Raw genomic sequence first — 15,656 nt, 5'->3', positions numbered from 1 at the left:
GAGAGGCAGTGAGGCAGAGAGGCAGTGAGGCAGTGAGGCAGTGAGGCAGTGAGGCAGTGAGGCACAGTGAGGCAGTGAGGCAGAGAGGCAGTGAGGCAGAGAGGCAGAGAGGCAGTGAGGCAGTGAGGCAGTGAGGCAGTGAGGCACAGTGAGGCAGTGAGGCACAGTGAGGCAGTGAGGCACAGTGAGGCAGTGAGGCAGTGAGGCAGAGAGGCACAGTGAGGCAGTGAGGCAGTGAGGCAGTGAGGCACAGTGAGGCACAGTGAGGCAGTGAGGCAGAGAGGCAGTGAGGCACAGTGAGGCAGTGAGGCAGAGTGAGGCAGTGAGGCAGTGAGGCACAGTGAGGCAGTGAGGCACAGTGAGGCAGTGAGGCACAGTGAGGCACAGTGAGGCAGTGAGGCAGAGAGGCAGTGAGGCACAGTGAGGCAGTGAGGCACAGTGAGGCAGTGAGGCACAGTGAGGCACAGTGAGGCAGTGAGGCAGAGAGGCAGTGAGGCAGAGAGGCAGTGAGGCAGAGAGGCGCAGTGAGGCAGTGAGGCAGTGAGGCAGTGAGGCAGTGAGGCACAGTGAGGCAGTGAGGCACAGTGAGGCAGTGAGGCAGTGAGGCAGAGAGGCACAGTGAGGCACAGTGAGGCAGTGAGGCACAGTGAGGCACAGTGAGGCAGTGAGGCAGAGAGGCAGTGAGGCACAGTGAGGCAGTGAGGCACAGTGAGGCAGTGAGGCACAGTGAGGCACAGTGAGGCAGTGAGGCAGAGAGGCAGTGAGGCAGAGAGGCAGTGAGGCAGAGAGGCGCAGTGAGGCAGTGAGGCAGTGAGGCAGTGAGGCAGTGAGGCAGTGAGGCAGAGAGGCACAGTGAGGCAGTGAGGCAGAGTGAGGCAGTGAGGCAGAGAGGCACAGTGAGGCAGTGAGGCAGAGTGAGGCAGTGAGGCAGTGAGGCAGTGAGGCAGAGAGGCGCAGTGAGGCAGTGAGGCAGTGAGGCACAGTGAGGCAGTGAGGCAGTGAGGCAGAGTGAGGCAGTGAGGCACAGTGAGGCAGTGAGGCAGTGAGGCAGAGTGAGGCAGTGAGGCAGAGAGGCGCAGTGAGGCAGTGAGGCAGTGAGACAGTGAGGCAGTGAGGCAGAGAGGCAGAGTGAGGCAGTGAGGCAGTGAGGCAGAGTGAGGCAGTGAGGCAGAGAGGCGCAGTGAGGCAGTGAGGCAGTGAGACAGTGAGGCAGTGAGGCAGAGTGAGGCAGTGAGGCACAGTGAGGCGTTGTACAGTATGGGAGAATTGTTCCCGGAGTAATCAAATGTAGACAGCTTGAACAAACATGGGTTTAATACACCAAAGTTAGGTTCAGGAAAATCAGAGTTACAGCTGGATGACTCAGAGTGGACACTGGCCGGGGGTATCCAAACTGAGCTCTAGATCAATGATTGTGGTCACATTATATACAGTCAAATCAGGAGGGGCAAAAGGTGTGTCCATTGTTAGTGGTCGAACTGGAAAGGTGGGTGATTGGTTTGTTCCATGGGGAGGTTTCGGGTCCATGGAGGGGGGGGGGGGGTGATTCGGGGTGGTTTGTCTGGAATGGTGAGTTTGTGTGGTTTGCTCTGCTCTGGGGGGGGGGGGGGGGGGGGGGCTTGGGGTGGTTGGACAGGAGAGGTGAGGTTGTGGGGTATTTGGATACAATGGGGGGTGGGGGCTTGGGGTGGTGGTAGGGGGGTGGGGTTGAAGGTTAGACAGGTTTAGATAGAGCTTGGATATTGGGGGACAATGGGCTGTCTGTCAGGGAGGGGTTAATTACAATTTGGGGTACCACAACAGCTATGACGTACAGCTGGGGATGCAGCCGGGAAGCAGGAAAATCGCTAGCATTATTAGATGTAAATTCGTACAACTCACAGCTGATTGTCAGTCATCTATTTCCATATGCAACACACACAATTCTGTCCAGTTACCATGGTATTGCTTTATTCTAGAGAGAGTTTTAAATGTTGGACCAATATAGATGCAATGTCAGCTGACAGTAACGTTGTCGTAGCACTAGGAGTGAAACTCGAGTAACTTGATTACTAAAAAGCATCAATGCAAATTATTTGCAATCGGGGCTTCGTTTAATCCACATAACTGTATACAGCGCACCGCGTTTTGCATGGATGATTATTAAAGACCGTGCAGACCGCAAGAACCATGAAACAAGTTTTAGCCATTTCGATAACGTTGACAAGAAGCAGGTCAAAAGAAAAAGAAAGTGTCCAAATAAATTTCAAGCTGAAAGTAAACGAAAACTCTGCTACTTCCTCACTAACTGGAAAAATAAGCAGCTGAGCTTTCTTGCCTCTGAGAGCGACACAGAGGCTTCACACACACACGTACGCACGCACGCAAGCACACACGCACACACACACGCACGCACACACACACACACACACGCACGCACACACGCACACATGCACACATGCACACATGCACACAGCCCGCCTCCTTTTCACTGCTGCTCTCTCGTCTCCTCTACTCCAGTTAGTGGGTCTTGTCCATAGAATTATATAGACGTCTTGTCAGTCTTTGGTCTTGGCAACAGGGAATACTTCACATTTGAGGCGAATGAACAAGGACAGGCAATGGATTCCAGCAGCAAGTCCATACTGTTTGCAAGCGATGCTACAGAACAGTGCCAGGTTCTTGCACAACAGATTTTGCAAAGTGCCTAAAGTTAAAGGACTGACACGCCGATCTCTATAAGTTAAGGATTTTGGAGAGGTTGGTGACAGCTCCCATTTCAACATCACTGAGGCATTACGATGGCCCAAGAAACTGTTGTTGATAAGTGTATTGGCCAATAGGCATTTTTGATGCTCTCATCAAACCCCCTTCACTAACTCACTAACCTCCCTCAGAGCTGTCAGGCCTAATATGAGTGACAGAAGTATTTGAATTTGATCAGACACCGAATTTATAGCATTGAAAATAATTACTTTGAAAACATGTATCTGAATTTTTTCAGACACCGAATTTATAGCATTGAAAATAATTACTTTGAAATCATGTATCTGAAATTTTTTGCTCCGAATTTACCTATGTGAAATAAAAATTCTGTGTTTAAAATTCAATGTAAAAAATTCGATGCATAATTGCGGTGTATAAAATTCAATGTAAAAAATGTGATGCATAATTGCGGTGTATAGAATTCGATGTAAAAAACCATCATCCGGGCTACCCAGACAGGATAAGCAATCGAGCCTGGATGCAGTTGTGATTGGAGGATCAAGAAAAGAGGGCAGGGTCCAAGCAGCTGACAGAGACCTGTGGGCCCCGTTCCATGTACGTGGTTCAACTAAGTCGATCAACATGTCCATTATCCAGCTTCAGTTAACCCGATGTTCAAAGCCGGGATTTTCCTGTTTCACAAAGGAGGATTCAGTCTCGTTAACTCAAGCCAGACTTGAGAGTCAGGCTCAAGTCAGGCTAGATGCGCGCTCCCGTTTTAGGTGGAAAGCCAGCACGTATCGATGGCAGAGACCCTGATTCTCAACGGCATTGATTGATTAATTGATTTAAGACTTTATTGACAGATTGCAATAGGCTCAATCGCCTCGCCGACAAGTTAAATGCGTTATCTATAGGCTAATTCTAAGTCCCTCATTACCTCAATCAATCAGATTATATTTCTTTAAACTTGCCTGCTGGATTGAATAATCAAATGAGATCTTGCTAGCGAAAATTATTAGTTAACTGTTATACAGAATTACGATACGGCTCTCTTACCCATTGATTGATGTATAGTCAATCTTTTACTTATCTTCTCTGTGGTGTAACGGGTTCTTCTTTTGACTTTCACACGGACGACCGGGGTTCAAGGCCCTAGTCTTTTCCTTCTTTTTGCAATATAGGAATAATTCAATTTGGTGCACGTTGAGAGCTATATAAAGAATGACATCCTCAATGCATGTAGATTTATAATATTTTAACTTAAAACCAGGCTACTTTGGCGTATAATCCTTAATATTATATTCAAAAAAATCATATTGGAAACACGGGGATTTGAACCCCGGTCTCTGAATTGGCAGGCATGAGCACTACCGCTGGGCCACTGGGCCAGATGGGATAAATTCATTGTTTATACATTAATGAACGAGAGACCCGTGTTTAGAATATCCGTTGTTTTGAATGAAGTTTATCTCTTTATCCTCATTCATTAATGTGACGTCAACGGCTCATTCAATTTCTCAAATCCGTCAAACAGCGCATCTCATCAGACATCTTAATCCCAGTTACAATTAAAATAACCACATCATGTGTACATCGCACGAGCGAGAGCCACCGTCGCCACGGTATATATAACGTGCATTATTTAGGACAAAGTGAATTTAATATCAGCATTTTGGGTCTATTTTACATTTCAAAAGCCCCCTCTGGAAGAATGGAGCACAAAAACGTAATTCAGAATGGTATAATGCAGATCGTAGACTGTGGGAATAGTTTCAGGAAACGGGCTGTCACTTCTTTGCGGGGGCGTGGCGATAGTTCAGGCTAACTTGAACTTGAACTCTGCTTTCGACCAGGCTCAAACTTTTGGATATGTTGTCATGGTGATTTGGAAAATCCAGGTACATGAAATCGGAAAGTCAGGCTAACAGAGTTATCCAGCTAAAGTTATCCGGCTAACTCGGTTATCCCGGTACATGGAACGGGGCCCTGTCTTATTTTCTCTTGTATATTATTTACTATTCACTAAGCAAAAATATTTCTTATCCGATTACCCAATTAGTCGATGGAATAATCTATCGAATACTCGATTACTGAAATACCAGCAGATCCTTTTTTCCCCCTTCACTGCGTTCAGCTACAGTACAGCCGGCTTGATGTAAACAAACAGCTGATTGGCTCTCAGGCCAGTATACTGTCACACTCCTATGCAGAACTGCCTCTGTACCAAAGAGGTTAGATGTGTTCTGTACATCATACAGCAACGTGGAAAACAGCTCTGCTCCATTAATGTAACAAAACACTGACTTCTGCGAAGTTTCAAAGACAATGCGGTAATAACTCTTGACTGCAGGCCTGGGACAGCTATGTTTTTTTTTTATCCACTTTTTCTCCTCCTATTTTTCTGTATTCTCCCATCCCAATTTAGTCGTTATGCCAATTCCCCCCTCCCCTTCCTGGTCGTTGCGCGCATGTGCCCCCCACTGGTCAGCCTAGGGAGCCCTGAAGTCTATCAGATGCTTCCTCCGATACATAGGAGACAGCCAGCAGCCTCTTTTCACCTGACAGCGAGGACTCTCACTGGGGAAGTGTAACGCGTGGGAGGATCACACTACCTTACCCAGTTCCTTCCCTCGCTGTGCAGGCGCCCTGACCGACCTGTAGGAGTCGCTGTTTACAACGACCAGAATACCACCCACCGGCTTCCCACCTGCTGACACTGCCAATTGTGTCAGTATGACGACCGCCCAAGCCGGAGGGACCGCTGACAGCCGGATTCGATACCAATGTCTCTTCTGTGGTAGACAGACGCTTAGTCCGCTGCGCTACCCGGCCACCCCTGTGACAGCTATGTTTAAAATGTATTGTATTACAGATTACTGATACCTTGTTTAAAATGCTACTAACATCATCAAGCGCTGCATTGTGGCTGCCTACTACTCCTAAAAAGTTACAATGAGTTCAATTCAGATGACACTTGTATGCTGGTATAGTGCAAGGAAACTATAAAAGAAGGAAGGGTCATTACTAGGGATGTCCGATATTATCGGCCGACCGATATTATCGGCCGATATCGGCAGTAAAATGTGATATCGGAAAATATCGGTATCGTTTTTTTTTTTTTTTAACATTTATTTAACCTTTATTTACCCAGGCAAGCAAGTAAGAACCAATTCTTATTTTATTTATTGTCAAAAGTATGCATGTTGGTTTAATTCAACAACAAGAGATATGTAATGTTAATTTTTACTTTTTTAATTATCATATTTTGCACAGATAATGCTTACATTTAGAAAGCATTTTGAATGCATCCAGTGAAATTATTAATTACCTGAAATTATTCAGTTTTTTTGGGGGGAAACCCTTCATATATCGGTATCGGTTGATATCGGTATCGGTATCGGTATCGAAATTAAGAGTTGGACAATATCGGAATATCGGTATCGGTAAAAAAGCCAATATCGAGCATCCCTAGTCATTACATCATAACCCCAGCTACCTTACAGGCCTATAATCATCATGTTAGTCGAATTCAAATACATTTTACCAATGGAATGTCCCTTGGAAATATTGAGTTTAGAATAAATAAATATGGTGAGCATCTGTTTTCTTTATTCCTCTCTTCCTTCTATTTCGATCAGGACTTTCTGTCATCACTGCAGCCGTTTTAGGAGGCTGCTTAACGATGATTGACAGGGCTAATAATAGCCAATGTTATGGGAATATCACATAGGCTATTCCAATGACATTTTTACAAATTGGAAGGCTATAAACCAACCATTAGCTATAAAACAACAAAGGCATACATTTGATGCCTATCAGAAACCTTTATAAAAACCTTAAACTTTTATCAGTATTGTATCATAATTATGAATGAAGCAATGAATCCTCTGCTATAGATGTAATATAATCAACATCTAGGCTGGGCTGTAATCCCAGTTGTCTGCTGCTCTGCTGTGGCTAACCTACCTATTGCCTGATCACCATATCAAAAACTCAACTGTAGCTAAAATATTACATTACATAATGTTAGCTAACGGGCTTAGAGTTAAAGTTAGTATGTTGCTAACCTCAATCATATATGCATCAGAAGCTCCAGTCTGTTGTAAATATTAAAAGTATATGATTAACTTATCTTGCATGCAAATAAATGATCAAATTAATATACACATTAACCTTGCAAACACATGAAACATTAGCTAATTAACGGTGCCTCCATCGCCCAGGTGAAGGACCTGTGACACTGAGAGGGGAGTGATTCACCACTATGCTAACTGCATTCTCTTCTCAAAGGATGAACAGTCACCTTTAACAGTTTACAGCCTTGTTGTCCTGCCTTCTCATTGAATACTGCCTTGGTGCAGCACAGGTGGGTCTGGACCTCGTTGAGGAGACAAGAAAATTCATGGATTCAGCCAGATCAGTCAGATTCATGCCTTGATGAAAGCTAGTCTTGGCCTGAAACATGTTTTTATTGTTCTACGTTGAACTAGCTAGTTAACAGATTGGGTGCCAGCTATTAGACTGGGCCCGCTGTAGTTAAGCCAGCTTTTCATTACAACTTTTCACTGTGCGTCACGTTGTTTGTAGAGCTAAATCTATATTTTATATTATAGCTATGTATCCAATATCATTGTCAATTGATAGTAAGAACCTTTCATTCAAGATGCATAAAAGAAATGTTTTTTTCATCAATAGGTTGCTGTTTTATACCGTGGTGAATATGAGTGTTATATCGGAATGATCTGGGATCATTCCTGCAACGCTATTTATAAGGCGCTAAGCCAATAACATTAAATCCATTGGCGTTTCGTCCCTACACACGACACAGTTAAAAATCCAAATGCATATGATCGGTATTATGTTCCATCATGAATGCATGAAAGGGGGGGGCGGGGTAAGTCGTTTCTGATTAATTGATTGCCAATAACGGCATTCGTTATTACCACAACATAGGCTGATCTGGGGGATGGCTATTAAATCCTTGCACGATCAGGCTGAAATTGACGTCAAATTGCTCTTACCTTTGGCCGGTTGGATTCCAAAGAGAACTTTCCAATTATTTGATCGCCATCTGGTAGATCATATGTCCATTGGCCCATGCCATAATCCTTTAGTTTACTGCATAATGAATTCGGCCTCCCAAGAAGTATTCCATGCGATCGAGTGAAGTCCTCGCTTCAGACTAACAGAAAAGTCCGCCCGGAGCGTAAACAGTGTGACACCAGGTCTGCAACAGGGGTTACTGCATTCTTGAGACAGCGCCACTACCAGGATCTGGCCGGTACTGCACTTTCAGAGTCCGAATATGCCTTTTCTGGCCAAAATACAGCTCTGTGACAGTGAATAGGATATTAATATAGAAAAAAAAGAAAAACGAACCAAAAAACGTAATATTATGTGGATGGCCCCGAATGAGTTAATAAAGATGTTTTTAACAGTTTGATAAGATTATACTATTCTTCCTTACTCTAGAATTGAGTCCGATTTGATAAGATGAGATATTCCTTTATTGATACCCATGGAGAAATGCAGGTGGGGGAGGGGGAGGGGAGGTACAGGTATGAGCAGGGTAATAGTAGAAAAACATAAATATAAGCGATAAAATTTTATCTGAATATAAAAATATGAGGAAATAGGAATAAAGAGTGTAAACAAAGGTGCAGATGATGGTGAAGGGAGGTGGTACGTGGTTATAGAAGCACTTGTTTTTCATATGTGTATATAATGTAAATATCTGTAGATGACAGCAGACATCTACTCTGACAGATCTATAGATCTTAAAAGAGGAGACAGCCGGTGTGTGTCTTCACTCAGCTAGGCGGTGGGAGAGCCACAGAGCAGGGTGTGTGAGTGATAGAGCCAAGGTCATCGGCCGAGGTGTTAATATCAACAGAGATAGCAGGCCGCTGGTAGGGGTAGATTTGGGTCATAGGTGTCACCACTGTTGCTATAGTAACAGTTAAGAGAGAGAGAGAGAGCCGTTGCTATGGCTAACAGCCGTTGCTAGGGAAATACACTCCATAGCTGGGGGTTCTTCCCGGTTGAGTCAGACTAGGATGCAAAGCTGACACGTAGGGACGTTGAGAGAGACAGCAGAGATCCATTTTCACCCTCCGACAGCCGGAGGGTGGGGGAGGGGGAATGCCACGAGATCGCTAGCTTCGGCTAACAGGGAAGGCTTTTGACTAACCACTAGGCCTCAACCACCATCGAACTGATAGCAGGAGAGACTGGTAGAATTAAGGAATTCAATAGACCTTCAAAGACTTTTCAGAACTGTTTTCCATCTGGTACAGAAGCTATGTTTATGGAAATAAACATCAACATCAAGGAAAGGTATCACGTTTCCAGTGTGTCGTTTTCTTCTGAGTCGGATGCATTACCGGGGAGAGAGAGGGTGCCAGCCAGTACGAGGAGTAAGGTATAAACAACACAACGCAGACATCACAGGAAACAGAGAGATTACTGGCTGAGAACCCGATTATCCAACAATGGTGTGGATGAGAGAGAAATTTGAATCCCTGCAGTCGTGGTCCGTGGTGCAGTGTTTCCAACACGGTGCGCAAGACGACCTGTGCCACCAGTGCACCCAGCCACCGGAATGATTAGCCTGCCATTAACATTAGCATGTGGTGAGACAAGGCGGTAGGCTGGGGGTTACCCACTCCCCTGTGAGGTTGAGCTAATGGGGCTCCTACACATGAATCATACTGTATTAGAAGGATATTACGGTGTGGCTCTGTGGTCTCGAACCATAGCTGTCCTATTAAGGAACCATTGGTTATTCATGAGCTCGCAATTCGAGAGACCCGTCTAAATATAAGCCCCTGTAATTTGCCCGACGGAACCGCTTGTCAACCGACAAGAAGGAGTAAAGAAGGAAAGAAAGCACCGCTGGGGTCATTAGCGGTAGGGAGTATTAGTGTTGTTATTCTTGCTCTGTACGGTCTGTTGAGGTTGGTTTAAGGGACCAAAAGTAGTCTGGCGGAGTGGTTCAGCCGTTGCTTGCCAGGTCTGAAAACAGAAAACTGCCCCTGCAAGACAGAGGAGCAGGCCAGCTGTGAGCCCAGATACCAGGGGTTGCCAGGTCTGAAAACAGAAAACCGCCCCTGGAAGACAGAGGAGCAGGCCAGCTGTGAGCCCAGAGACCAGGGATTGTGGGAAGAGACATTTACTAGTTATGTCACCGCACGCATTCCTGGGTTACGACTCCTAGCCAGCTGTGGCCAGGAGAGCATTCCCTCCCCATCCTCCTCCTCTTCCTCCTCCTCCTCCCACTTCCCCCTGCTCTGCCAACACTGTCAGAATCCTAGAAAGCACCGTCTCTTCTCTTCTCTTCTCTTCTCTTCTCTTCTCTTCTCTTCTCTTCTCTTCTCTTCTCTTCTCTTCTCTTCTCTTCTCTTCTCTCCTCTCCTCTCCTCTCCTCTCCTCTCCTCTCCTCTCCTCTCCTCTCCTCTCCTCTCCTCTCCTCTCCTTCTCTTCTCTCCTCTCCTCTCCTCTCCTCTCCTCTCCTCTCCTTCTCTTCTCTTCTCTTCTCTTCTCTTCTATTCTCTTCTCTTCTCTTCTCTTCTCTTCTCTTCTCTTCTCTTCTCTTCTCTTCTCTTCTCTTCTCTTCTCTCTCTTCTCTTCTCTTCTCCCCAACTCAACAGTGACTGCAGTATATTGTACCTGGTAGGTTGTCTGCCTGTTTCAGCTGACTCCCTATATAAGTGCCAATATCTTTTGACAAGCCCAGTGAAGAGAATGGATTTCTCATTTGGGCACAAACTGCTAAGGTCCCTTGTAGCAGTGGAAGAACAGCACTACCTATCATTTTGATGTTAGATTTTAGTCTTGTAATTTTATACCTACAGTATTTTCTCCCGGTTTGGGGGCTAATTTGCCTATTTGTTCAATTATCTTTGAGAAACCTTCCCTCCACATCTGTGAAGTTCCATCCATACAATCTGTCGATTTTGAATATTTTAATACGAGTTCAAACATGCTTGAGAACAATGGACAGGACTGAGAAGAAATATTCATGGCCATGACCCATATGTGTATATATTGTGACAGATCTCCTCCCCCCTCCTTTGGATACGTGAAGGATGGGAGATATGTCCGTCACGGAAGCGTGATTTTTTTCTGTAGCCTCTGTTTGCGAAGACGCTCTCTGATTGGCTAGGCCGCGTACAGCGAAGAAGAAAAGACCCTCTCTGACTGGTTTAGCTCCGAAGGGTCTCTTCCGCCTTGTACATATATTCTCTGCTTCGAAGTGGTTATGCTTAGGCATTCTTTCGAAGTGGTTATGCTTAGGCATTCTTTCGAAGTGGTTATGCTTAGGCATTCTTTCGAAGTGGTTATGCTTAGGCCCTCTTTCAATGTGGTTATGCTTAGAGTTAGGATTAGGGTTAGCCAATTGGAGAGCGTCTTTTTCTTCTTCGCTGCAATCAAAGAGCGTCTTCGCTCACAGAGGCTACGGAAAAAAATCACGCGTCACGGAAGGAGTAGAATCACTTAGGTAGCTGATTAGTACTGATAGAACACACCTGCACAGTATTAGTCACACACATCTCACATGCACACACTCCCGACACACACACTAGCTGATTAGTACTGATAGAATACACCTGCACATAATTAGTTGACACACATCTCACATGCACACACACAGTCCCACACAGTACATTAACACTAGGATAGAGAGGAGTAGGTTGAGCGGAGTAAGGAGTTGGAGTTGTGGTATAGAGAGAGAGAGAGATTGAGATTCAGAGTTACGACGGTGAGAGGTAGTGGAAGGTGAGGAGAAAGTGAGATAGGTGTTCTTTGTGTACTGGACCCTGGACTGGCTGAGATTCCCCCTTGTGTACTGACCCTGGACTGGACGACTACCCTGAATTGTGAACAATCCCTTTTTCTGTCGGCGAGCCTGCTTTGTGTTTATTGACCCCCGGACCGGATTACGACCATTCTATTGTTTTTTCCCTCTGGATTCTACCCTTTATTCAATAAATACGTGTATTTATTGATATTGCTCTTGTGTGGACAGTCGCATTTGTTTGTATTTGAACCGTGGCGAGCCTGTACCCTATCAGGTTCGTCACAATATACATATATATAAATATAATGTTTTCAGATATAAATACATAGTGATTACCTGTTCATTGCCTGAAGACTAACTGACATTCTAAAACACTAGACAGCAGCCTGGCATCACGTCATCCACCCTGATTTAATAATTTTTAAATGTATGTTTTTGGTAGATTTTTATTGGGAGGAAGAATGGGAGACAGAGCGGGGGAAGACATTTGGCAAAGAACGCCGGGTCCGGGAATCGAACCAGGGTCGGCCGTGCCGCGACGCAACGCGTTATGTGGTTCGCCACTCGGGTGCCCATCCACCCTGATTTGTGATCGCCACTCCTCTGTTTGGGGGGAAACAACTTGGGGAGTAAACAGGGGTTAGGCAAACTACAACTCCAGGACAAAACAAACAGATATAGTAGATCATGCCAAAGACTATCACGTCCCAGGAATAGTCATTACCTCTTCACTTTAGGTCACTTGGACATTCATAAGCGTAATATCAAATGTCCAGGTAGGGAAATGGGGAATATCCTGCAGCTGAATGGAGAAAATCCATAAACTTCAAACAATGGAAGCATTCTGCCGACAGTTTTTATACGGGTCAAATACAATAGTGATCAATATGAATGGTGTCTGTGTTTTGTGTGGAAAAATCCAAAGTACCGGGAGTTGCCGGTCTGATGTAGATTATCCATTTTAAAACTGATGCTTGACATTCAGGAGGCTATACAGGTACCATTCTGGCTCCTACAGTATCTACAGTAGGTCTGAGAATCTCAGAGCATGTCAACCTCATCCCTTGGTTATTTACTTATTTGCAATTGACACACAACACAATGTTGGCACAAACAACACCCAGTGGTAGAATTCCAAAGGATGAATACATGGCGTTATTCATCCTTCTGCACTAAAAGGTGCATTTGGAACTTTAGACCACTGTACCTCAAAAATACCAACGATCCAATCCTCAGCCACGTTACCGTTTTAAACATGTGTCTTTGTGCGCTTAAAATGTTATTCTGCAACGTCTTTTACCTCCACGCCAGCTATTATTTGGTCATTGATGGGGTCATGTCTCAAAATGCTGGATATCTCGTTGCAGACTGAAGCTCTTAACATCCCGTGTCTCTCTCTCTCTCCTCACCAGCCGACGCTCGAGATCAACCACCATGCTGGGAAGTCTCTGGACAGCTTTTGTAAGTGGCAAAAGTCCATCCACCACCGCGGTAGCAATGGAAACGCCATACCGGACAACGGCATCGCTCACCATGACACCGCCGTGCTCATCACTAGGTACGAACGCCCCCCCCCCCCCCCACCCCCAAACTGTCTGGCCTGGTATGGTTCAGTTTGGTCTGGTCTGGTATGGGTCGGAGTAAAAACAATATGCATATCACACATGTTTCTCCTGCAGTTAAAATTATTTGATCAGTTACCAATGACCTGTATTGTAGATATGTAGCCTGGTGTATGCTATTTACTTCTTTTCAACTGGTATGGATCAGAGCCATTGATGAGGCAAATTTGTCTCATGTGAACACCATATTGATACATACATACTCTGCATACTGTGGCAGACTCAGGGGTGTATTGAGCTGTCACCAGATTGGAATGAATAAAATACACATGGCACAAGGTTGGAAGCAAGTTTAACCTCTTAAGCATCACCCCCAAAACGGAGCCATTTTTGTTTTTGTTTTTGACGACTGCATACCTTTTTTGCAAAGCTTAGCTTTATACTTTATACTTATAGCACATGCATGAGCCTGATCTCTTTTGAAAGGTAACATTCTGAAGTTGCTAATGCAAAAATGAAGAATCACTTTGAGTAACAGAGGTTTGAACATGCTGAAGTAAAAGTTGTTTGTACTCACATTTCTGTTTAGTGGTTGCCAGATTCCTGTTTTTAAGTTCCAGCATAGAAGTATGAGCTGGTGGCGGCTAGGTGGTGTAGTGGGCAAGGCACTCGCCACCAATGCAGGAGACGCTGGGTTCGAGCCCAGCTCTCCGCATTGCTATCAGCTTGGCTGGTCGTTTCATACTAACACAATTGGCAGTGTTAGGGGTGGGAAAGCTGATGGGTGGGGATCGGACGTTGTGGACAGCAACTCCTACAGGTCGGTTGGTGCGCCTGCGCAGCAGAATCAGGAAGCGACGGGGGCGGCGTGTCCCTCCCACGCAGACCCCCACCACTGAGAGATCGCGCTGTGCAGGTGAAAAGATGCGACGGCTGCTTCCTCGAGTACCGGAGGGGACACGTGATGTAAGGCTTCGTCCACATTGCAGCCGGCTCGTGGGAGGCATGGCCTAACAGCGTTCGAGACAGGGGAGGGTAGAATTGAACGATACGAAATTGGGATGGGAGAAAAATAGAAAATGGGAAGAAAAAATGTAGATAAAAAAAAATAAAGAAGTATGAGCTGGTAATCACTGCGGTTCCATAGCCGGAAGTCTTATGTAGTACAGGTCCAAATTGAATAAAAACCCATTAAAAAATTAGTGCTTGAGAAAGGTTGTACCGGTAAAAAACTGATATATCGTGCATTACTAACCACGGCCGATGGTGTACCCCAGGTAGTCTGCATCTTCATGCTTCAACGTCATCCGTGGCCGTTTGTTTCACCAGGAAGTGTGCTGGGTAGACTGATTGCGTCTTTGATCTCTTGCATTTCTTCCTGTAGATCCTTCGTCAGCTTGCACTGTGCTGTCATGAACTGCTCCATGTTATACTGTTGTTGCTGAAGGCTCTGTGTATGGCGCTGCTCCTGCTGTTGGGCATTAGCTGCCAGTAGCTAATGTAGATTATTATTTATCAGCTGTGCGAGGAGTGTGTCCATACCACTGGAGGTTGTCATGGTTTCGGTGCTTTGGGTGACCAGGGCTTGGTCCCCTAATCTACCGGCTATTTGTGTGTGTATTCTATTAATTCCAATCAGAATGCGATGCCCGCATTCTCCATCATTTGTGACAGACTCGGGGGTGTATTGAGCTGTCAACAGATTGGAATTAATAAAATACACACAGCACAAGGTAGAAGCAAGTTTAACAGACGTTGTATTGCTGTTTATGGGGAAAGAAGAGGTTAGTGTAAGATGACATCACTGGTGGCCATGTTCAAACTCATTTACTCTGAATAACTGTCAAACTAAATGAACATGTGCAAATAAACCAGCGTTGTGTTTTGGTGAAGTGCCCCTTTAAGCTAAATCAAGGTAATCCTTGTTATATCACACTGGCAATATGTAGACGACTGTTGTCATCCTGTCGAGCTCCCAGTGTCTATAGTAGGGCTGTCCCCGACTAAGGATTTGGATAGTCGACTATGATTGGCCAAAAAAAAAAAGTATAATATTTTTTATTTATTATTATTATTATTTTTTTATCATTCCATTTGGGCTGTGGGGGTGCTTAATGTCTGAAGGAGTCGACTGAAGGCTTCTTGTCCTCTGCAAAAGCATGCAATTGGTCCACTGATACATCTTGATATTTGTCTAGTCTAGTGTGTTCATTAGATGAGTGAAATCCTCTTTCAGTGCCTCTGTGCCTGTTTTCGTAGGCAGTTACCCTCTGGTATGCGTGCCATTAGCGTTAGAGGCCTCTTTTCTTTTGGAAAGAATGATAAAAAAATTTAAAAATTATAATAATAATTTTTGTTGTTGTTGTTGTTGTATTCGACTAAGAGGTTGGCAGTCGACTACGGCTCCTTTCGACCGATTAGTCGACCAATCGACTAATAGGGGTCAGCCCTAGTCTATAGTAACCACTCCCGTATAAACACTCCTGCAAGCGGTTGTTGATGGGAAGGTATTCCTAATGTTCTCGATTAAGAAGCCTGACCTAACAAGGGTTTGATAATCCAAACAAGGCTTTAAATGAGTAAACCTGATTAAAAAAAAGCTCTGA

At 45.0% G+C, this 15,656-nt stretch overlaps 1 protein-coding gene across 1 annotated transcript in view; it reads left to right on the top strand.

Annotated features, from left to right (window-relative positions):
• adamts10 (ADAM metallopeptidase with thrombospondin type 1 motif, 10) overlaps window positions 1-15,656 on the top strand; it is a gene marked incomplete at its 5' end in the record, with an annotated part of 176,102 nt that overhangs the window by 50,426 nt on the left and 110,020 nt on the right. The window contains 1 exon segment of the mRNA XM_084311220.1: window positions 12,901-13,046. Coding sequence (XP_084167346.1) covers window positions 12,901-13,046 — 146 coding nt within the window.

This window comes from Notolepis coatsorum (genome assembly GCF_963971535.1).
Source record: "Notolepis coatsorum genome assembly, chromosome: 3".
Classification (NCBI taxonomy): domain Eukaryota; kingdom Metazoa; phylum Chordata; class Actinopteri; order Aulopiformes; family Paralepididae; genus Notolepis; species Notolepis coatsorum.
This window is presented reverse-complemented; position numbering and strand designations above follow the sequence as displayed.